Consider the following 24,962-nt stretch of genomic DNA (forward strand, 5'->3'; position numbering starts at 1 on the left):
CTTAACGTCGTCTCATATATCAGTGATATGTGCATCACCCATGGGAAATGTTGCCGTATAGCAGCATACAGGTACAGAGTCCTTATAGGCTTTGCATTGACAGAGCATCACAGAGTAACTTCGGCAGAGACAACAGAGGCAATATTGAAGGGTTCTTAGGAATGTCTGTTTGAACCTCTGACACAGTCTGTCTTTTCATTGTATCTCCATTGAATCTCTGACACAGTTTCTCTTTTGATTGTAGCTTCAGGTTTTGTAACATTTACAGTATAAATGAAGGTGTGTAGAATCATGGAATTTTAGTGGCTACAGAGGGCCTTGATTATTAGTCTGATTGTCAAAAGTGTCATGAAGAAATGGGCCCAAGGAAATGAGAGGCAGAATGTTAATGACATGTAGAGCTAGAACTTCGGTTCCCTGGTTGTTAGATGAATGTTCTGTCCACAGTACTACAATGGATAATCATTGGAGATGTTTGAGACAAACAGAGCATATAGAATTTTTGTAGACGATGGCAGTAGTTAAGGGAGAATAAAGTCTGAGTTCTTAAGGCCTTACCTTACACTCTGGGGTAAAAGGAGCCAGTCAGGGAAAAATGACTAAATCTTAATAGATTTTGACCTTTCTTTACCAGTGTTTTTCCCTTTAAAACTTCTTAATTTTAAACAAGGTCTTACTGTGTAGCACAGGGAACTATATTCAATATCCTATAATAAACTGTAATGGAAAAGAATATGAAAAAGAGTAAATCTTTGTATACATACAACTGAATCACTTTGCTGTATACCAGAAACTAACACATCGTAAATCAACTATGCTTCAATTAAAAAACTTTTATTTAATAATTATCTGTATTTTAATTTTTACAGATAAATATATAGAGAGAATAGACCCTTGAAAATGTTTTAAGTGTTTTTTTTTTTAACTAGAGCATATGTTAAAAATTTTATAGGATTAAGAGTTAGTGAGCTTATTTTCTTCCACATCACTTATTGTTCTTTTTCTTCTTTTCCAGAATTTTATAGGAGTGAAGTGATTAAGAATTCCTTGGTAAGTTTGCTTTCTGACAGGTGCATATGACTAAGCCTATGACTCCTATTTTAGAAAATGCTGAGACATAAAATAAGTTGAAGTTCAGTTCTGGTATTATATTTCTACAGTTAAATCTTCTGCTCAATTATTGCTTAAATCTTCACTGATTTTTTTCATTGATGTATCTCTAGTGCTTAGAGCATACCTGGCACAAAGTAGGTGCTTGATAAATATTTGCTGAATGCAGTGACACTTTTTCTGTTAAAAACCTTTGTTTTTTTTAAATCATTCTATAATTCTGTCATTTCTGTTTGCTCTTGAGGTTTTTGACTATTTGACTTTCCAAACATCATAATAAATGATGTTTTCATATGTAGTTCTTAAGAATTTTATGTCTAGGGCCATTGTATAGGATCTTTCCACTTATTTTTTGGCCATGGAGTTGCTCAAGTAGAAGGTTGGAAATGGCCTTCTTTTGCGAATGGATACACTAGATATTTGCATGATGATTCAATTTGGCCATGTTAATAAAAAGAAAAGCTTTATGGTACTGGTAATATTCTTTTAACAATCCAGCCATACTGGATTTAGTGCCTGTCCACTTTTTCAAACTTGTCTCCGAACAGTTTTTCTCACTCAGCCTTGTGTTCCAGTCTTACCTCATTTTTTCAGTGCTTCAAACATGCCAAACTTGCCTTGTTCCTTATGCCTACAAGCACCTGTTTCCTTGCTTCTTCACTTGGCTAAAGAATCCTTTGAGGTCTGAGCTATGTCACTTCAGCCTGGCCGTCTGTGACTATTCCATCTAAAGTAGTTCCCTTGCCACTCTTTTGCACATCACTCTGTTTATTTTCTTTAGAGCGTTTATCACTGTTGGCAACTTGCCCATTTATCTGTTTATTATGTCTCCCACGTACAAGTGTGAAGTCCATGAGAGTAGGGACCTTGCCAGTCTTGTTCACCTTTGAAACCCTAGAGTCTCGGATATTGTAGCCGCTCAGTAAATATTCGTTAGATGAATAAATGGGTAACTACAATGTGTTATCTTTACAGAATCCTTTACATCTGTTACCTCATTTTGATCCTTAGAGCAACTTGTAGACAGGGTAGATCTTAAGACACTGACATCCAGAGAGTGTCTGGCTTTTGCAGAGTCTCACACAACTGTGGGACCAGAACTCAAATCCAGGCCCTCCATCTTCAAGTCTGTACTACTCTTTGCTCTTCATCAAGCTGTCTTCTTTTTCTTTTTTTTTTTTTTCTGGCCATGCCACGTGGCTCTGGGGATCTTAGTTCCCTGATCAGGGACTGAACCCAGGCCCTCAACAGTGAGAGCTTGGAGTCCTGACGACTGAACTGCTGGGAAAACCAGCTGAGCCACCAGGGAACCTGACATATGGTAGCTGCTAAATATCGTTTCTGCTCCTATCCTGGCTCAGTTGGAGACAGAAATGGTCTACGGACAATTGAGAGGTGGGGAGGGTAGGTTTAGGGAGCAAATAGAGTAGGACTCCTTGATTTATTTTACTCCCTTTACTATAGTGAAAACTCAGTTTTCTCAAATTAAATACACATGTGTAACCAGTATCCAGATCAAGAAATAGAATATTTTCGGTGCCCCAGAAGCCCCTTTATACCATCTTCAGTTACTATTCCTCTCTGACTTTTAACATGGGCTTCCCTGGTAGCTCAGCTGGTAAAGAATCACCTGCAATGTGGGAGACCCTGGTTCACTTCCAGGATTGACAAGATCCCCTGGAGAAGGGAACAACTTACACACGCCAGTATTCTGACCTGGAGAATTCCATGGACTGTATAGAGTTGGACATGACTGAGTGACTCCCACTTTTCTGACTTTTAACACTATAAATTAATTTACCTGTTGGTGAGCTTTGTAGAAATGGAATCATATAGTGTCTGTTCTTTTGTGTCTGACTTTGATGTCTTAACTGTATATTGTAAGAGTCGTTCATATTGTGAGGTATACTTGTTTTCTCTATTGTCCTTCATTGTATGAATATACCAGAAGTTATCCATTCTTCTGTTGCTGGGAATTTGGTTAGTTTCTGGTTTTGTTTGTTTGTTTTCTGGCCACGTTGCATTGGCATATGGGATTTTAGTTATCGGACCTGGGAATGAACTTGTGCCCCCTGCAGCGGAAGCGTGGAGTCTTAACCACTGGTCTACTGGGGGAAGTGCTTGTTTCTAGTTTTGAGCTAACATGAATAGTATTGCTATGGATATTCTTAGATATATCTGTTGGTTGAATGTTTGTATGCATTTCTGTTGCATATATATTTATAAGTGGGCTTGCTGAGAATATGCATATTATAAGTTTTAGTATATATTGCTAAATAGTTTAAAGTTATTGTTTTGTTTACATTCTTATTAGCAGTCTGAAAGTTCTTTCTGGTTATTCTTCATTATTGTGAATGCTTGATATTTTTAAAATGTGTTGAATTTAAATTATTGATAGATATTATATATAGGATTGTTTCAGTTTAAATCAAGAGATTTTTAACTGGCAGACTAAGCACAGGTAGTGTCAGTAGTGTCAATAACTTAAAAGAATTGATATTAAGAACAGCTATATACTGCTGTGTATACTAATGAGGTCCCTGTATAGCACAGGTACTACTTCAGTGCTCTGCTGTGACCTAAATGGGAAAGAAATCCAAAACATAGGGGATATCTGTATATATATAACTTATTTACTTTGCTGTACAACAGAAAGTAACACAGCATTGTAAAGTAACTATACTACAATAAAAAAAAAAAAAACACAAAAAGACAACTATTATTAAGGTTGTGCAGGTAGATAGTGACACCTGATGACTGCCACCTAGTGGTCAACGAGTATAGGACCTTACTGATTTTAATATTTCTAAAGTCAGAATTTATCTTAACAATGGAAGAAAAATGTTACAATGAAAGATGGAAGAAAAATCTTACAATGGAAGAAAAGAGTGAACAAGTTGGCTTAAAACTCAACATTTAGAAGACTAAGATCATGGCATCTGGTCCCATCCCTTCATGGCAAATAGATGGGGAAGCAGTGGAAACAGTGAGAGACTTTATATTTTTGGGCTCCAAAATCACTGCAGATGGTGACTACAGCCATGAAATTAAAAGATGCTGCTCCTTGGAAGAAAAGCTATGACTCAACCTAAACAGCCTATTTAAAAGCAGAGACATTACTTAGCCAACAAAGGTCTGTCTAGTGAAAGGTATGGTTTTTCCAGTAGTCATGTATGGATGTGAGTGTTGGACTATAAACAAAGCTGAGTGCCAAAGAATTGATGCTTTTAAACTGTGGTGTTGGAGAAGACACTTGAGGGTCCCTTGGACTGCAGGGAGAACCAACCAGTCCATCCTAAAGGAAATCAGTCCTGAATAGTCTTTGGAAGGACTGATGCTGAAGCTGAAACTTCAGTATTTGGCCACCTAATGTGAAGAACTGACTCATTTGAAAAGACCCTGATGCTGGGAAAGATTGAAGGCGGGAGGAGAAGGGGACAACAGAGGATGAGATGGTTGGATGGCATCACTGACTCAGTGGACATGAGTTTGGGTAAACTCTGGGAGTTGGTGCTGGACAGGGAGGCCTGGCATGCTGCAGTTCATGGGGTCACAGAGAGTCGGGCATGACTGAGCGACTGAACTGAACTGAAAGTCAAAATTTATCTTACAATGGAAGAAAAATACTTGTTAGAATTGATGATAAACTGGAATATGTTTGTGTGTTGTGAAGTTGCTCAGTTGTCTCTGACTCTTTGCGACCCCATGGATTGTAGCCTATCAGGTTCCTCCATCCATGGGATTTTCCAGGTAAGAATACTGGAGTGAATTGCCATTTCCTTCTCCAGGAGATCTTCCTGACCCAGGGATTGGACCCAGGTCTCCTGCATTGTAGGCAGATGCTTTACCATCTGAGCCATCAGGGAAGTTCGTAAATTGGAATATGTTAGATGGTAATAAATATAACTGAGTAAAATAAAGCAGTATAATAAAGTATCTGGCAGGGGTAGTGGCTGAATTTCTGTGGTAGTCACATGAAAGGTCTCATTTGAGCAGACAGCTGAAAAAAATGAGGGAACATACCATGTATCAGAGGATGAGATGGTTAGATAGCATCACCAAGTCAATGAACATGAACTTGAGCAGACTCCAGGAGATAGTGGTAGACAGGGAATCATGGTGTGCTGCAGTTCATGACATGGCAGAGTCAGATACGATTTAGTGACTGAAAGCAACCATGTATCTAAGAGGGGAAGGCTGTTCCAGGCCAAGAAGTAGGAAAAGATGAAGGTAGGAGTCTACTTGAGGTTTTCAAGGAATGGCTAAGAAGTTAGTATGGCTGGAGTAGAGTGAGTGGTTTCAGATTTTGACAAGCTTAACAGAGACAAGGAGAAAGGAATTGAAGATCAGGACAACAGAGGAAATGACCTGGAGAGATAGCGACCTGGAGAGATAGCAGATAGTAGTCAAGGGGTGGATGGCATGGGAATGAGTTTTTGAGAGGTAACACAAAATTGAGGGCAGCTGGTGAACAAGGACCCCTAGCTTATTCATTTTTCTATTTTCTAATGTCCCTGGCACAGTGAAGTCCAGTATCTGTTGCATTAACTAGAATAATCTGCTGTTGACAGGCTAGATGGTGGAGCTGTGTCTCTAAGTTATATGTCAGAGTCCTGATTTCTTCTCAGATATATTTAGCATTGAACAGTTAATGGTGAATGTATAATTCAGCTTTCTTATCTCAGGGTTCAGCTAACCATACCCTCCAAAGTAGTTATTTATTGATTTTTGGTTCAGGGGGAAGTTAACATTCTTAACATTATTGAAGGGCCATTGATTAATTAAAAACTAGAATAATTGAAGTAGTAAGAATGGAAGTAACTAAATTCTCTAAATTGGGTTTTGTATGTACAAAAGTAGAGGCGAATTGTGTAATGAACCCACGAGAAAGTGAAAGTGGCTCAGTCATGTCCAACTCTTTGAGACCCCATGGACTATACAGTCCATGGAATTCTCCAGGCCAGAATACTGGAGTGGGTAGCTTTTCTCTTCTCTAGGGGATCTTCCCAACCCAAGGATCAAACCCAGGTCTTCCAAATCGTGGGTGGATTCTTTACCAGCTGAGCCACAAGGGAAGCCTAAGAATACTAGAGTGGGTAGCCTATCCCTTCTTCAGTGGATCTGCCTGACCCAGGAATTGAACCGGGGTTTCCTGCATTGCAGGCCAATTCTTTACCAACTAAGCTATCAGGGAAGCCCAGTGAACCCATGTGCACCATCTTTAACAATTATCAAGTTAATTATTGCATATTTTATTTTTTACAAAAAAGAAGTTTTTCTTTTTTTATTAGAAAATTGAAAATCTCATGGTGGCAGAAGAAGCGTGATAGCTAGTTTCTGTGTGTTTGAAAGTCCATCTCTTTCACAGCCTTGTGCTGCCCCCCTTAGATCACATTCCCTTCTACTGGTTAAATGTCTTCTAGAGGTCTAACAGAGGTCAGTGACAGGCCTTAGAATTGAATAAACAAAGTTCTAGAGCATGTGCTTTTAGGGAAAGCATGTGACCGAGTTATCAGAACCAAAACTTCTGTTTGAATTGAGACTGCCAGAGATATTTTTAAATCTTTGGGAAAAAATTGACTGGACAATATAAATACTTTTTATGAGTTACTGGCCTGAGGGGTTGTCACAGAAGTGTATGTTCTAGTTGAACTGAATTAACATTTCATCTTTGTGCGCGTGTGCGCACGCGATAGAGAGAGAGAGAAGGGAGTGGGATCCTCTTGCTTAGCCATCTTACGTTACTTTGTGTTAAACTTCATCATCATGCAGTTATAAGACCAGGGGAACAGGATTCTTTGGGAACATCTAGGAATGTCATTTATCTTTAGTTTGGTGAGGGTGATTAGGAGAGGCTTCTCACAATAAGGAATTCCTAAGTTGAGACATGAAGGATGAATAAAGGTGAATGAGACAAAGGAGAGAGAGTTTTGGGCTGGGGAATAATTCAGTTCCGTTCAGTTCAGTCGCTCAGTCGTGTCCGACTCTTTGCGACCCCATGAATCACAGCACGCCAGGCCTTCCTGTCCATCACCAACTCCCGGAGTTTATTCAGACTCATGCCCATCGAGTCAGTGATGCCATCCAGCCATCTCATCCTCTGTCGTCCCCTTCTTCTCCTGCCCCCAATCCCTCCCAGCATCAGGGTCTTTTCCAACGAGTCAACTCTTCGCATGAGGTGGCCAAAGTACTGGAGTTTCAGCTTCAGCATCAGTCCTTCCAATGAACACCCAGGACTGATCTCCTTTAGGATGGATTGTTTGGATCTGTCTGCAGTCCAAGAGACTCTCAAGAGTCTTCTCCAACACCATAGTTCAAAAGCATCAATTTTTTGGCACTCAAGCTTTCTTCACAGCCCAACTCTTACATCCATACATGACCACTGGAAAAACCATAGCCTTGACCAGACGGACCTTTGTTGGCAAAGTAATGTCTCTGCTTTTTAATATGCTATCTAGGTTGGTCATAATTTTCCTTCCAAGGAGTAAGCGTCTTTTAATTTGATGGCTGCAGTCACCATCTGCAGTGATTTTGGAGCCCCCCAAAATAAAGTCTGACGCTGTTTCCACTGTCTCCCCATCTATTTCCCATGAAGTGGTGGAACCAGATGCCATGATCTTAGTTTTCTGAATGTTGAGCTTTAAGCCAACTTTTTCACTCTCCTCTTTCACTTTCATCAAGAGGCTTTTTAGTTCCTCTTCACTTTCTGCCATAAAGGTGGTGTCATCTGCATATCTGAGATTATTGATATTTCTCCCGGCAGTCTTGATTCCAGCTTGTACTTCTTCCAGGCCAGCGTTTCTCATGATGTACTCTGCATATAAGTTAAATAAGCAGGGTGACAATATACAGCCTTGACGTACTCCTTTTCCTATTTGGAACCAGTCTGTTGTTCCATGTCCAGTTCTAACTGTTGCTTCCTGACCTGCATACAGTTTTCTCAAGAGGCAGGTCAGGGAAGACCACTAGACCACTCAGGTATGACCTAAATCAAATCCCTTATGACAATACCGTGGAAGTGAGGAATAGATTTAAGGGACTAGATCTGATAGACAGAGAGCCTGATGAACTATGGACAGAGGTTCCTGACATTGTACAGGAGACAGGGATCAAGACCACCCCCATGGAAAAGAAATGCAAAAAGGCAAAATGGTTGTCTGAGAAGGCATTACAAATGGCTGTGAAAAGAAGAGAAGAGAAAAGCAAAGGAGAAAAGGAAAAATATTCCCATTTGAATGCAGAGTTCCAAAGAATAGCCAGGAGAGATAAGAAAGCCTTCCTCAGTGATCACTGCAAAGAAATAGAGGAAAAGAACAGAATGGGGAGTAATTACTGCTTATGAATTTAGTATGCCATTCCTGAGAGTTAGGTATGTTTTGGGGAAGTTGAAACAGCTTTTATGAAACCTTAGTTGTGTTTCTTGTGACCGTATGTTTGTTTTTGAGTGATAAAATGGTGACAACTTGTTTGTGTTTTGTGAAACTTTTCTATATATGTGTTCCTTTAATAAATATCAGTTGAGCAGTGTTTTAGAAAAATTGCCCAGGGAATAAATAATTATTTTAGATTCTCCTGGAGGTGAACTTTTCAAAGCTATAAATATCCTAATATTCTGCCACTGTACTTTCAGTGAATAAGATATAGGTCCTTAAATGATGTTAGTACTTGAATAATTTGTTCCATCTAGACAATGGGCTTATATGTATAGGTTAAATGTAGAAAATCATCTAGATCTTTATAGTAACATTATTGGGCAGTGGAGTCTTTAATATGTGGCAGACCATATCTGTATCTGAGTGGACTAGCTCAGGAATATTTGGTCATTGTCTGGCAGCTATTCTATAAAATTCTAAAGGAAGGTCATTGTAATGAGAAGATTGTAATGACAGTAGTTCTGCTGTATTAATGTTCTGTTGGTTTAAAATGTTGGTTCAGGTCATCTATTCAGCCACAGAAACAACTTCAAAAGACTCCTCTCCTTTCCAAAGACTTTTAATTAGTTTTAGAATGAAGTATTCTTGGTGCCCATCACACCTGTGCCCGTCATCCCACCCCTTAAATATGGCCCTTCATATTTACGGGCCAGACATTCACCAGGTCTTTTTTTTTTTTTTCACTTTGGAAAGGGGTGGTTATTTCATGCTTTTTCTGCTGAGAATTTGAAATTACGCTATTTCATATTCCAGAGCACATGGAGTTTAGTTGAGAGATGACCTTACACATAGTGGGGGAGTAAATAGCTGTCTTTTCAGATGGTTAATCCTCCAACTCCTGTCTTCAGGCTTTAGGGCCCCAAATGACATCATGAAGAGATGCCTTTGTTTTTATCTCTGTAGATACCTCCTTGTAAGATGCTGTATTTTTTCCATTATTGAATCTTTGAACATTTTTGTCTTATTACTTTGTATTGCGATACAGCACACATTACAGTAAAGGGCAGAAATAACAGCCTGGTGACTTTTCACAGGGAACAGATCCATGTAACCAGATCAAGAACAACAGCATTATTTTGTGTTCTCCCGCTAGTTACTACCTCCTTCCAAGGACCACCACTATCCTGACTTCTAGATTAGTCCTGCTTGCTATTGAACTTTTATATGGCATGTGCTCTTTTGCTTAGCATATTAGTGAGATTCATACAAATTGTTTATTAATTCTGTATGTACATGTCCTTTGGCAAGTATGTGTATCTATTTCTGTTAGGTATCTACATAAGAGTGGAGCTAAGTGCTGGATCATAGGCTGTTTTCAGCTTCAGTAGGTACTGCCAGCTAGTTTCCCAAAGTTCCTTGTTCCGGTCATATCCATGCCAGCAGTGTGCAGTGTTTAGTTGCTCCACATTCTTGCCCAAACTTGTTATTGTTTGTTTTGAAAATTTGAGCCATTCTGGTGGGCTAGTGGTAGTATATTGTGATTTTAATTTACATTTCCTCATGTATTATTCTAATTGATCACCTCTTCCAGTGCTTATTGTCCATTTTGATATTCTTTTTCCTGAATTTATATTTTTATGAAGTGCCTACTCTGGAGAAACAGTGCCAGTTAGTGTCAATTGAAAATAAATACATTCTGTGCAAGGATTTGGCTTTTTTTATTTTTAAATTATGTTTATGAGATCTATTCAATCTCATTTTATAGTTCAAGTAGTCTTTTTTTTTTCGTGTTTCCTTTTTTGATTATCTCCGGTTTTGTGCAGTTGGTTTGTTGAATTCTACTCTCCTCTGTTGTTCTGCTCATGCCTGTGAGTATATAGCCTTTTTGTTGTTCGAGCTCAATGCGGAGGACTTCTCGTAGACCTGAGTGAGACCTGGATCTGGGCTTTGAATTATGTTCCTGTCTCTCTTTAAGACTGCCCAAACAAATGCCTCAGGTTTATATACATTGGCAAATTCCTTTAAGGGAAAAAAGTCCTTTAGATTTACGTTTATTTCTTCGGGTTCTAGCTTTCCTTTTTGGCTTGGAAAATCTTTAGTGATGATGGTGGTTATATTTTAGCCAGCATTTTTAATTGTTTTCAGTGGGAGGACCTTCTAGCTTGCCATTATCACAAATGGATGGTTGCCTTCCATTCATTCCTTGGGTCATGTGTGAAATCTGATCTTGCCATTTCGTAGTTACTCATCATGTTTTACTCAAAGTACTTTTGTCTTTCTTTATTGCCTATGTTTTCAATAAATTTATCTAAGCATAACTTTGGCTTCTTAAAATAATTGACTACCTTCAAAGAAAGATTTACTGGTATCAAATACTTCAGCACATATTTCCTACAAACAAGGACAATCTCTTATATAATTACATTAAAATGACTAAAATCAGGAGAGTATAACATTGACACAGTACAGTTAAGCACAGTCCTTCATCCTCTATCCCCCAGGTATAGTTGACAAAAATTGTGTGTATTAAGATATGCAGCATGACGTTTTGGTTTATCTACACATATGTGTGTGTGTGTGTGTATACACATATACATATATCTATATATACAGGTATATATATATATTATCTATACATATATATACCTATATATATGTAGTAAAATAATGACCAAAATCAAACTGATTAATATATCTATTACCTCCCATAGTTAACTGTGTTGGGTTTTTTTTGGTAGTGAGAATGCTTAGTGCTCTCTTAGCAAATTTCAAGTATACAATATAGGGTTATTAACTTTACTCACCATGTTGTACATTTGATTTCCAAGATGATGTCATCTTGCAAAACTGAAACTTTGTACCCTTATACTCTTTGGCCAACATCTCCCCATTTTGCCCAACCTTCAACCCTTGGCAGCCACCATTATACACCTGTTTTTTATGAGTTTGACTTTTAGATTCTACGTGTAAGTGATATCATGCAGTATTTCACTTTCTGTTTCTGACTTATTTCCCTTGTCATACTGTCCTTCAGATTCATCCATGCTTTTGCAAATGGCAGGATTTCCTTTTTAAGGCTGAATAATGTTCCACACATATGCATTACATTTTCTTTATCATTCATCTATTGATTGTCACTTCGGTTGTATATGTATTTGGCTATTGTGAATAATGCTGCAGTGAACACGGGAGCGCTTCTATCTCTAAGACACTTTCATTTCCTTTGAGTATCTACCCAGAAGAGGGATTACTGGATCATAAGGTAGTTCTATTGTAAATTTTTTGAGTTACTTCCATAGTGTTTTCCAAGTGGCTATACCAATTTAGGTTTCCACCAATTGATTCCTAGTCCTTATTCAGGTGTTGTCAACTCTCTAAGACTCAATCTAGAATCACTTTGTCTTTAATTGTCATGTTGCTTTATTCTTCAGTTTGGACAATTCTTTAGCCTTTTCGGGGGTGTTCTGACTTCAGCATTTAAAACCATCAGTGCAGTTGCACAGTTGTGTCCGTCTCTTTGCGACCCCATGGACTGCAGCACGCCAGGCTTCCCTGTCCATCACCAACTCCTGGAGCTTGCTCAGACTCATGTCCGTTGAATTGGATGTCCACCCAACCATCTTATCCTCTGTCATCCCCTTCTCCTCCTGCCTTCAGTCTTTTCCACCATCTGGGTCTTTTCCAACGAGTCAGTTCTGTGCATCAGGTGGCCAAAGTATTGGAGCTTCAGCTTCACCATCAGTCTTCCAATGAATATTCAGGATTGATTCCCTTTAGGATTGATTGGTTTAATCTCCTTGCAGTCCAAGGGACTCTCAAGATTCTTCAACAACAAAGTGCAAAAGCATCAGTTCTTCAGTGCTCAGCTTTCCTTATGATCCAACTCTCCAGATCCGTACACAACTACTGGAAAAATCATAGCTTTGATTATTGTTGGACCTTTGTTGTTAAAGTAATGTCTCTGCTTTTTAACATTTTGTCTAGGTTTGTTATAGCTTTTCTTCCAAGGAGCAGGCGTCTTTTAATTTCATGGCTGCAGTCACCATCCACAGTGATTTTGGAGCCCAAGAAAATAAAGTCTCTCATTGTTTCCATTGTTTCCTCATCTATTTGTCATGAAGTGATAGGACCAGATGCCATGATCTTAATCTTAGTTTTTTGAATGTTGAGTTTTAAGCCAGCTTTTTCACTCACTTTCACTTTCATCAAGAGGCTCTTTAGTTCTTTGGTTTCTGCCACAGGGTGGTGTCATCTGCATATCTGGGGTTATTGATACTTCTCCCTGCAATGTTGATTCCGGCTTGTGCTTCATCCACTTTGGCATTTTGCATGATGTACTCTGCATATAAATTAAATAAGCAAGGTGACAGTATACAACCTTGACCTACTCCTTTCTCAATTTGGAACCAGTCCCTCAGTTTAAAACCATACAGACCAGTTATTTTGTACACTCTTTCAGTTTGTTGGATGTTTCCTCATGACTAGATTCAGGTTTTGCATTTTTGGCAGGAAAACTATACCGGTAGTGCTGTATTCTTTTCAGTGCTTTAAGAGGCACCTGTTGCTGGCTTGTCCCAACTTGTCACTTGATTAAGGTAATTCCTGCCAGGTTTCTCCACTGAGAAGTTATAATTTTTCCATTTATAATTAATAAGTGATTTGTGAGGGAGAAACTTTGAGACTTTTTATATATCCTGCTTCTCATCAACTGTTTGCTTACCAGTTTTAGCATCCATTGGTGATTTTCTAATTTCCATCTCTCCTTTTATTATTTACTAGTTGGCAATTTAACTTTCTCTCCCATTTAATTAATTATTAATCTGTATCATTATGGACTCAATGAATCTTATTTTATTCAGTGGGTTAATCTATAACTATAATTTATTTTGATGCTTAACATTATCCCGCATTTGGTTAGTGAGAGCCCTGTAAATTGATTGCTATATCCTTTTGATATGTTCACATTATTGAGTACTTCCTGACATTCTGGCTTAAGATATTCCAGACTCGTGTTGTACCCTTCCTGCCGTAGCTCTGGAATCCGTTTTCTCCCCAAGGAACCCTTGGTTCTCTTTTATTGAGATTGCGGAACAGACAGCAAGATCTGAGCATGCTCATTGTTACTAGTGTGCTCATTACTTCTAGCCTTTCTTAAGGGACTGAGCTAGGAAATGACACACACACGCACGCACACACACACGCACACACAATATTTCTATTGCTCTGTCTTTTAAAAACCATGCATTCATACCAATATCTCCGATTTCAGTCCAGCTGAACTCCCAATTCATTTGTCAGTTCATTCTCTGACAGTGAAAAACCTGACTTCCACTGACCTCAACATCTTTGCTCATGCTTAGAATTCACAAAAAGTGGCCTCAGAATTACTGATCCTTAGCACTGTAAGAAGCAAACCTATACTTTGGAGTTCAGTGTCTTGTTTCCTTAAGTAAAAGTCATATTCAGTGAAATGCACAAATTTTAACTGTTTTGTTTGCTGAGTTTTGGTAAGTGCATACATACCTTGTCAAGATATATACATTTCCTATCATTCCAGAAAGTTTTCCTGTGCCCAGAAAGCCATCTCTCCACAAGAGGAAATCATTTGTCACCACAGATTTGTTTTACTTGTTTTAGAACTTCATATAAATGAAATAATCATAGAATATATATTTTTTCATGTTGTTTTACATTCTTGCCTTGTCTTTTCAGCTGTGCTTCTTTGCATTAATTTTTAAATCATTACTTTAGGATTGCCGTATGTACTTTTAACTACTTCATGTAAACAGGAGAACCTTGCAACAGAATAGTTCTAGTTTTCTACCTTCTCTAATTTGTGCTGTTACGTTTGTATATATGAATCTATACATATGTTATAAAACTCTTTATACAGTTATAGCTTTTACTTTAAACAGTCATATATGATATAAATAAAATAAGAAAAATAGATAGTCTTTTATATTTACTCACTCTTTACCATTGCTTTTTATGCCTGCTTAGAGAGCCAAGTTTCTGTCTGGTGTCATTTTTCTTCAGTGTAAAGAATTTTCTTTAGCGTTTTTTTGTAGTACAGGTCTGCCTACTTATTCCTAGACCTTAATGTTCATCTCCATATTTAAATGAAATTCTACCCCTATTTGGGCTTCCCTGGTAGCTCAGCTGGTAAAGAATCTGCCTGCAATGAAGGAGACCCCAATTTGATTCCTGGGTCGGGAAGATTCTCTGGAGAAGGGATAGGCTGCCCACTCCAGTGTTCTTGGCCTTCCCTGATGGCTCAGATGATAAAGAAACTGCCTGTAATGCAGGAGACCTGGGTTCAGTCCCTGGGTTGGGAAGGTCCCCTGGAGGAGGGCATGGCAACCCACTCCAGGATTCTTGCCTGGAGAAGCCCCACAGAGGAGCCTGGCAGGCTGTAGTCCATGGGATCACAGAGTTGGACACATTGAGTGACTAAGCCCACTACCCCTATTTAGCAGGGTTGCTAAAACAATTTTGGTGGGATAGAGATGGGGTGCGGGTCATATCAGAATGGAGTTCTGGTGATCTTAGGTTGAAATTCATGGGTGCTGTGGAATCTGTATAAAACTGTTTTGCACGGTGAGCTTATTGTGTGATCATCATGCTATTTATTGATAATCTTTTGGTGTCCTCAAACGTCCATTTTGGTTAAGTGGGCATTCACTCACTCATTCAGCAAATATTTATTGAGCACATAACAGGTACTTGTCAAACTTTGGGGATCTTGTGGTAAACAAATTGGGCAGTGTTCCTGTCTGTCAGAGCTTTTATTTTAGTACAGGGAAATCAAAACATAAAAATATACAAGCAAAATACATACAAGTGAAAAAGATCAGACATAAGCACCATGAAGCTAGAAGTCATGTTCCCTCTCCTGAAATGTCAGCAGTTAAATTCACAAAAACACATACATCAATATATCCCCTAAATCAAAGATACTGCTCTGGTCCCCTCACCACTTTGGTCAGGAAAAAAACTCACAAAGCAAAGATCAGTTACCCTTATATGAGGGCTTTTTGATTTACTGATTTATATATTATGAAAGTTGATAATTTAATGAGATTAATTAGAGTTATGTTCAGTAATGAGAGCCCTAACATTTAAAGTAGGGGAAATAGCAAATCAAAACTACAGTGAGATATTACCTCATACAGGTCAGAATGGCCATCATCAAAAAATCTACAAACAATAAATGCTGAAGGGGGTATGGACAAAGGGAACCCTCTTGCATTGTTAGAGGGAAAGTAAATTGATACAGCCACTATGGAGAACAGTGTGGAGATTCCTTAAAAAAAACTAGGGATAAAACTACTGTATGACCCAGCAGTCCCGCTGCTGGGCATATACCCTGTGCTGTGCAGTTAGTTGTTTAGTTGTGTCCAACTGTTTGCGACCCTGTGGACTGCAGCCCACCAGGCTCCTCTGCCCATGGGGATTCTCCAGGCAAGAACACTGGAGTGGGTTGCCATGCCCTCCTCCAGGGGATCTTCCCAACCCAGGGATTGAACCCAGGTCTCCTGCATTGCAGGTGGATTCTTTACCATCTGAGCCACCTGGGAAGCCCAAGAATATTGGAGTGGGTAGCATATCCATTCTCTAGGGGATATTCCTGACCCAGGAATTGAACCAGGATCTCCTGCATTGCAGGTGGATTCTTTAAAAAGACACGTTACCCCAGTGTTCATTGCAGCACTATTTACAGTAGCTAGGACATGGAAGCAACCTAGACGTCCATCAGCAGATGAATGGATAAGGAAGTTGTGGTACATCTATACAATAATACAATTGAATATTATTCAGTCATAAAAAGGAACACATCTGAGTTAGTTCTAATGAGGTGAATGAACCTAGAGCCTATTACACATAGTGAGATAAATCAGAAAGAGAAAAATAGATATCCTATATTAATGCATATATGTATAGAAAGATGGTACTGATGAACCTATTTGCAGGAGAGCAGTGGAGACACAGGCATAGAAAATAGACTTGTGAACACAGTGGGGGAGGGAGAGGGAGGGATGAATTGAAAGAGTAACATTGAAACGCTACCATATGTAAAATAGATAGTGAGAATTTGCTATATGACACAGGGAGCTCAAACCCAGTGCTCAGTGGTAACCTAGAGAGGGGTGGGTTGGTGTGGGAGGTGGGAGGGGACATGTGTGTACCTCTGGCTGTTTCATATTGATGTGTGGCATAAACTAATACGATTTTGTAAAGCAATTATCCTCCACATAAAAATTAAAAAAAGAATTTTTAAAAAGTAGGGAAATAATTGAAAATAAGTAATTGATGCATTGTAGTTCATGTCTATTGATAATATTAAAGTCCCTTAATTTTTTCCCTTTTCAGAGAATGTTTCAACTGTCTAAATGGAAAACAAACTTCTTTTGGAGCATAAAGTTGACCTTGTCATTCTTAACCTTAAAACCTCTCAATGTCCCCACATCTTGTACACAGTAAACTACCCCCTCAGCATGAAGTCTCCCGCTGATCTCTCCAGCTTTGCATCCTGCCACCTTTCTGTTGTGTGTTCTAGCAGTTGCCTTGGTTGCTTGACCACATTGTGCTATTTCACACCTCTGAGCCCTTATTTTGCTGGGAAATTCCCTATTTCAACCTGGTGAAATATTATTTGTCCTGTAAAAGCCAAACTTCATGGCCTGCATGCCCTCTTTCCCCCGTTCCTTCATAGTTTATTAATCCCTCCTGTGCCACTTTGTAATCTTTTGAATATTGGACTTTCCATGAAACTGTGTAATTATTTAAAGAGTCCTTCAAATCCAGCAATAGGTTGGAGGTACTTTGAGGGCATTTTTTATATGTTATTTCTTAATGATTGTGTATTGTGTGGAATAAATAAATGGCTTACCATTGGAAGCCATGTTAATTAGAGACTAGAATATATGCTCCTTCTAGTGACTATAATAAATAAGCAGAGAAATTAAAAAGTGTCAGTATCACTCTCTTCATGTTAATTGGAATGTCTTATTAGTTTACTTAAGTTTGCAATGTAATATATGAGTTCTTTTGGTTAAAAAACAAAATGATATACAACCTAACTGAAATAACTGTAAACATTTAGGGTCTTCCTAAAGCATGTTTTCATTTCCATTAACAGAATCCAACATGGCGGAGTCTTGATTTTGGAATAATGCCAGACCGTCTGGATACATCTGTGTCTTGTTTTGTGGTGAAGATATGGGGTGGAAAGGAGGACGTCTACCAGCTGTTGATTGAATGGAAAGTCTGTTTGGATGGGCTGAAATACCTGGGTCAGCAGGTAATTTTAGACTGCAGGTTCAAGTAGTTGTCCTACCCAAAGAAACCATCTAGGTTTTTTTGTTGAATTGTCAGATTCTGTTTCCTGTTAATAAAGAGAGACCTTTTATGATTGTTTACTTAATTACAGAAATTTGAGTCATTGAGAAGTTTAAAAAATAACTGGAAACATTTATGAAGAACTGCTTTAAGCTGCTAATTTAAGAGGATTTTGAGTGGGGTGGGCAGTAGGAAAGAATTTCTTATAGTACTCTGCTTCTTCTGTCATGCTGGATATTTCCCCTAGAATCTGAAAAATAAGTTGAAAATAAACACCTCTCTTATGACCAGCAGAGTAGGGTTTTTCCAAAAATAATTTTTTTCCAAAAAATACTATTTGTTGAACACAGGGATGACAAATGCCTGGCGTATCTACTGCTACCCATTCCCTGTGACTGATGCAGCTGACTGAGCTATCTGAGCTCAGAAGTAACTGTGTGGTCTTTTCTAACACGGTGTTCCAGAATGCACCTAGCAATATGCCAGAATTGCATATGAAATGAAACCTGTTTGCCATTCCCAGACATAAGTAACTGCAATTAATGTTTATGACAACCTTGTGAAAGTTGATATTATTGCCCATAGTTTCCTGATGGGAAAATTGAGCCTCAGAGAGTTTAAGAAACTGATGAAGATCACACTGATAGGTGGAGCTGGAATTTATATGAGGTCTGGCTGACTTAAAAATTCATTCTCTTTCTGCTGTACTACACTGCTGTATACATGCAGTCCTTGGTAACCACCCATCCCACATTGGAATAAATGCCACTTCTATTTTGTTATACCTGTGGTACTACTGACAAAGGCAATGCTAAAATGTTAGTCATATCTGCGAACATCCTTCATATTTCTTAATATTTATTCAGTATATACCATCTGGTATATTTCTTTTAGACAGTTCTCTATATATATTTTTCAGATTAAAAAAAAAAAAAAACAACAAGACAACTCTGCCCTTATTTTGCACACCATAGTTTATTTTGTGTTCTTGGATAGAGACCAGAACAATGCATGCAATAAATATTTTCCTTTACTAAATTCTAACCTGCTCCAAATTCTGTTTTATTTTTATATTTTTTTCTTCTCTTTTAGGACTGATCTTAATTAAAACTCACGAAGTAATGACTTTGGCTTAGGGTCATTCTTTTAGTCCCAAATGCTTGTTGCCTTTAGCCTGGCTAAAGGCACTGGGGCACATTCTCTTTCTGTCTTCCTACATGCTGTAGTTGGCTGTTTGTGCATAGACCCTATGCACAATGATACTAAGCACTTGTTTACATTTTGTATGGGGTGGTGCTTCTTAGCATTAGAGTTGCAGAGCTATAGGCTTCTGTCAAAGTCTTTTTTTGGCCAGAGAAGATGGCCTTCATCATGTTTTTGAGTTCATACATTCCTTAGTTGGTTGTCTTCTTAAAATACCCAAATGTACTTAGGTCTAACTTACCCTACTTTCAGAGAGTTAACTTTCATGTATCCTCTTACAAAGTTGGTATGGCAGAGAACAAGAGAAAGGGAAAACATTTTTCTAAGCCAGTTAGACACTTAAAGTCACCTATGAAATAGATACAACAACATACTACTAAAAGTCAGATATAATAGAGTTACAGATTTTTAGAGGAAAGCGAGGCTAAGCTGTGTTAGGTCAATAGCCAGAATCACTTAGGTTTATTGATTGCTCATCTGCTTTCTGACAGGCATTGTTCTTAGTGTCAGTGATCCAGAGATGAATAAGATAAGGTTCTTAGGACCTGGTAAACTAATGATAGATAAATACCTGCAAAGAGAGCTACGGGAGTACATTTATGAGGTATTTAGACAAGCCTGCATAGGTTCAGGGAATCAATGACTTTTGAATGAAATTTTTTTACAAATTAGGGTTTTTTGAGCTAAAATTTACATACAATAAAATTTGTCCTTTTAATGTATACATTTCAATGCGTTTGACAAATGTATGCAGTAAGTAACCACCACTACAGTGAATAATGCTGCTGTGAATAATTAAATATAAGTCTTTGTGTTGATATAAGTTTTCATTTCTCTTGAATAAATGGAAGTTCTGGGTCTAATGGTAAGAGCTGTGTTGAAATTTGTAAGAAACCGTGAAACTTTTTCCAAAGTGACTATCATTCTGCATCCCCATCAGCAATGTATGAAAGTTCCTTACTTTTGTAAGGGCTTATTGTCAGTCTTCTTAATTTTTGCCATTCTGATGGTATCTCATCCTAATTTTGATTTCCCTAATGATGAAATGATGTTTTACATTAAGAAAATGTACATTTGTTCTCAATCCTCCACCTTCTTTTTTTGTGTATGAAGTATTTGGTCAAATCAACCATTGTTAATATTTTAATGCATATGATTTTAATCTGTTTCCTCTCGAGGTATATATATATGTATAAAATATTTTATGTTTGTAAAATTTTTGTGTTTCTGCTAATCTTGAAACTGATTTCATAGTGCTTTCTCCTTTTCTGTCGTAAAATGGGACACTTCTTAAAATTGGTTTATAGTTTTCATCATAAGTTTATTATGGCAGGTCCATCTTTTGGTATCATTGTATTCAGTTGAGTAAAGATATAGGTTAACAGGAAGCATGTGATTAATTCGGCTTTAGTAACAGATATGGTGGGTATGGAAGTCAGGTAAATGTTCACAGGAATTTTCTGCTGCTGACTTTGGCCTTTGTATCTCTAGCTAGAGAAAGAAAAGATGAAATGTTCTGTTCTGGTAGTCTTTGTTCTTTCCCCCACTTGAACCCTCACTTTAATTCCTCATTGCAAACGCAATTAAAAAACATTTTAGCCACAACTCTTTTTGATCAAGTAATCAAGTTTGTTTTTATAGACTTTATCAGTCTATGAGTCTTTATGAAATTTGAGTTTTTAAAAATTCTTATTTCTTCAATTTTGAAAGTTTTATTACTCCACTTTTTAGATGAAGTTTAATTTGAAGTAACACTGACTGAAGCTCAAATCAGTTGTATTTGAAAGAGTAGTTGGTAGAATATAATTAGTAGACTTTTAAAGGTTTTGGGGACTGGATATTATCTTTAGACTATCTTTTTGAAGATAAAAAATAATACTAACCTTTTATGTTTTTTCTGGGACTTTATTTTTTTTAAAGCATTGACAGACTAATTGAACTGTTATTTTTTAAAAATTTTATTTATTTTTGACTGCATTGGGTCTTTGTTGCTTGCATGGGCTTTTTCTAGTTGCAGCGGTGATTGGGGCTACTCTATATTGCGTTACGGTGCTCGGGTTTCTCATTGGGATGGCTTTTCTTATTATAGAGCACGGACTCTAGGGTGCATGGGATTTAGTAGTTGTGGTGCATGGGCTTACTTGCCCCAAGGCATATGGAATTTTTCCAGACCAGGAATTGAACCCATGTCTTCTGCATTGCAGGCGGATTTTTAATCACTGGACCACCAGGGAAGTCCTGGATTGTGTTTTCTTTGAGATTAAAGAATGTATAGTATGCCTCTTAATCCCCTGTGCTTAAGGAATTTGCTGTCTGTAACAACCTCAAGAAGTGTTTGTGGAAAATGTGTGTGAATGATGGTGCCTGTGATCTCATGTGATGATTTTGTGAGAACTTTAACTAAAACAGGAAACTCTAAATTGATTACCTTGTCTTATGATATGCAGTTTGTTTTCTGCTGGCTTGTTAGACATAGCCAATTATTTTTCAACATTGAAGTAGGTCCTGTCATTTTCTAATCACATTAAAACTTGATTGGAATGAGATGAACTAATAATGTATTTTCCTCCTCTCTCAGATTCATGCCCGCAACCAGAATGAAATAATCTTTGGGCTGAATGATGGCTATTATGGTGCTCCATTTGAACATAAGGTAAGAGGATTTGCATGTTACTGTGAGTTTTGTTAGTGCAGGTGTGCATTGCTACATCAGGCAAAAAGCTCTGTGTAAATAGAATCATATTTTTGGTGTAAGTTTGTTGTTTAGTGTGGCTTAGGGTGAAAACTCATATCGTAACTGCACCCATACATCTTTTCTAAATCCATATTATATTAATTTTTCTAAAAGAAAATCTCAACTGGCTGTTTTCTAACAATCCTTTAGGGGTTAAAGAAGAATAGTGGCTTTTGATTAAATGTAATACAATTTCGTTAAATATTTCAGATATCTGTTACAACTTTGAATGAATTTAAGAATCCTGAGGCAAGTTATATTGTAGTCAGTTATATTGTAGTCTTTGCTGTCTCTGTATTTAAAGGTGATTAGAGAAAGGAGAAGGAATTTATTTTTACTAAGTGCCTGCTCTCTGTGCTACCATGTGAGGTGATTCATGTTTTTTATCCTATTTAATTTTAGCCACAAATCAGTGAAATGAGTTTTCTACATGATTTCCTTAGTGGTCATGTTGTTTCCTCATTCTTGATGATCTGAAATGCTATTGCTAGAATGCTCCGTTCATTCAGTGGCTATTTATTGAGCCCCTGCTATACATCAGCTACTGTGCTCTAAGTGCTAAGGGTACAATGGTGAGCGGACAGATTTCCCTGCTGTCATAGAGTGTATGGAGGAGAAACACACTGGTAAAGTAACCTAAGGTAACTATATAAACATAAATGGTGGCAAGTGCTATAAAAGTGTGTGATGATCTTACCTACTTTAGTGGCTCAAGAAAGGTCTTTGGGACTTGACTTTTAAGGTTGCAATCCTGAGAATGAATGGAAGTGAGCAATGTGGAGAGAGTGAGAGCTGAATAGAGAGAGCATTCTGAGTAGAGGAGGGTAATGTTGGAAGGCCATGAAATGCTAGAGGAAGTGTTGAGTCTTAAGGGACTGAAGGAAGGTCTGGGTAATAAGGGAAAATGATACCAAATGTGGCTGGAAAGGTAGTCAGGGACCACATACTAGCACCTTTTAAAAGGTTTTATCCTAAGATCAGTGAAGTGTGTTGAAGGATTTTTACCATGGCAGAGGTATAATTAGATTTATGTTTTAATAATTTTACTCTGGCTGCTGTAAGGACTGATTTTAGAAGAGGCAAGGATGTATGTGGGAAGACAGGAAGAAGGATCTTACTTCTAAATGTATCAGGTAAGAGATTTGATACTTTGGAACAGGGTTATGGTAGAATAGCAGATAGATTTAGGAAAGTTTTAGGAGGTAAAATTGTTAGGACTTGGTTTGAATTTAGGGTAAAGGATAGAGGAAAAAAGAAGGTGTTAAGGATGACTTTTGGGTTTCTGGCTTAGATGAAATAACCAGATGGATAAAAGTACCAGGCGCTGAGAGAACTAAGGAACTGGAGAAAGACCAGCTTTGTTGGAGGCAGATCGTGAGTTGAGATTTGATCATATAGACTTTGAGAATACCTCAAGATAGCCCTATATAGGTTTTAAAGGAGACATTTGGATTATATGAATCTGGAGTTCAGAGGAGAGAAGCAAGATAGAGATATAAATAGTGAGATACAACAATGGCAAATAGTTACTGAAATCATGAGTTCAGAGAAGATAGACCAAGGATAAGCAGTACTTAGTGAGAAAAAAGGGACTTAGTAATGGGCCTGAGGGTCTCCCGCTTTTAAAGACTAAATATGGGAGGAGATGTTGTAAAAGGTGGCAGAGAAGGAAGGGTGAGAGATGGATGAGGAAAAGGGAGTGAAATCTCTTGTGGAATCTCAGGCTAAAGAAAGAGAGGTTTTTGTTTTGGTTTGATTTTGAACCAAACGAAAGACAGTGATTGATGAAATCAGAGAAGTTTAGAGACACATTCTTTGCTAAAACAAACAAAAAGCAAGATAATAAACATCTCTGAAACAGCAGTGGAATAGAAGCACAAAGAAGTGGGCAGAAGCATTTAATATAATTAGCTGAAAGATGGGCTTCTTTGGGCAAAATGAACACTAAATGAGCATAGAAGCTGAGATAGGGCTCTCCACATTACAAAAGGAGGCTGAAAAAAGATATCTTAGGGACACCACTCATCTTTAAGGATAATTTTAAAAGGGAAAATCTTAAAAGCTCATAGAGAGAAAGGAAATATTACCTATAAATTAGACTGACAGCAGACTTTTCATCAGCAACAGTAGATTCAAGAAGAAATGTATCTTCAAAGTGCTGTTAACTGTTAAAGTACAATTCTATTTCTGATAAACATTCAGTAAAGAGTGAGGGTGAAAGAAAGACAATTTTAAGTATCCGAAGACTAAAAGTTTACTGCTTCTGTCTATACTGAATGTTGTAGATAAAGAATTGATCCCAAAAGGAAGATATGGGATGTAGCAGCAAGTTATAGCAAGGTGTATAAAAGTGGTAAAACACTAGTGAATTTGGCTAACTACTGACAAACCAAAAAGCACACAAGAACTAATTTATACCATAAATGATAAAACAAATCACCACTGTTGTTCAGAGTGGACCAGAGCTAGTCTAGAACTGTCACCAGTCTGTGGTAAGCCAAGTATAAAAAAAGTGAAAGTAAATGTTTTTAAACTTTTATAGCCATTTGACATCATTGTGCCTTTATTATTGTATTTTATTAAAGTATCAGTTCACAGGGGATTGAAGGAAAAGCAACTGACCCTTCTCCACAGAGAGTTTGAGGACTCTGTTTGCTCTAGACAACAATAATAAGGTGAGGGAGGCTGTTTGAAGAATAAGACTCATTGATTTGTTCCAGAGGAGGCTAGAGATTTTAAACAAGTTTAAAATTTCTTATAATAGCTTGTGGTTAAGTGTGCATGGTAAAAATTTAAAGATACCTACTAAATACTAGAAACAACATAGATTTTTAATTGACAGAGAGAAAAAAGGGAATATAAGGAGTAGCAAACTTTGTCAACTTGATAGGAGTCAGAAAAGGAAAACAAAAAACAAATAGTAAACAGAAGCATGTGGTACAGTGATAGAAATAAGTCCAAATATACTTGTAACCACAGTCACTGAATATGGATAGAATATCTGTAGTTGAAATATTTCATAAAGGATTAAAATATTCTAAGGCAGCAAGACTTTAAGAATGTATGTTCTGTATGGAAGATGAAAGGTTACTTGTGAAGCTATCACAAGGAAGCATGTTTTAAAGCAACTTTTAAAATAGTGACTAAAGTTTTGGTTGACCAGTTCTTCAGCATTCCTGGTTTTTTACATTAGCTGTAACCAG

General features: G+C 37.7%; 1 protein-coding gene across 4 annotated transcripts in view; it reads left to right on the top strand.

Moving 5' to 3' along the window:
• The window catches only part of UVRAG (UV radiation resistance associated), a 319,155-nt gene that overhangs the window by 38,532 nt on the left and 255,661 nt on the right, over positions 1–24,962 (top strand). For 2 of the 4 annotated variants that reach the window (XM_043907741.1, XM_043907747.1), the window contains exons 3-5: positions 1,016–1,050; positions 17,623–17,784; positions 21,604–21,678. In XM_043907741.1, coding sequence (XP_043763676.1) covers positions 1,016–1,050; positions 17,623–17,784; positions 21,604–21,678 — 272 coding nt within the window. The remainder of the gene's footprint in view (positions 1–1,015; positions 1,051–17,622; positions 17,785–21,603; positions 21,679–24,962) is intronic. The other 2 variants (XM_043907751.1, XM_043907760.1) reach the window with 1 other exon arrangement.

The sequence above is a fragment of the Cervus elaphus genome, chromosome 1 (genome assembly GCF_910594005.1).
Source record: "Cervus elaphus chromosome 1, mCerEla1.1, whole genome shotgun sequence".
NCBI classification, from domain to species: domain Eukaryota; kingdom Metazoa; phylum Chordata; class Mammalia; order Artiodactyla; family Cervidae; genus Cervus; species Cervus elaphus.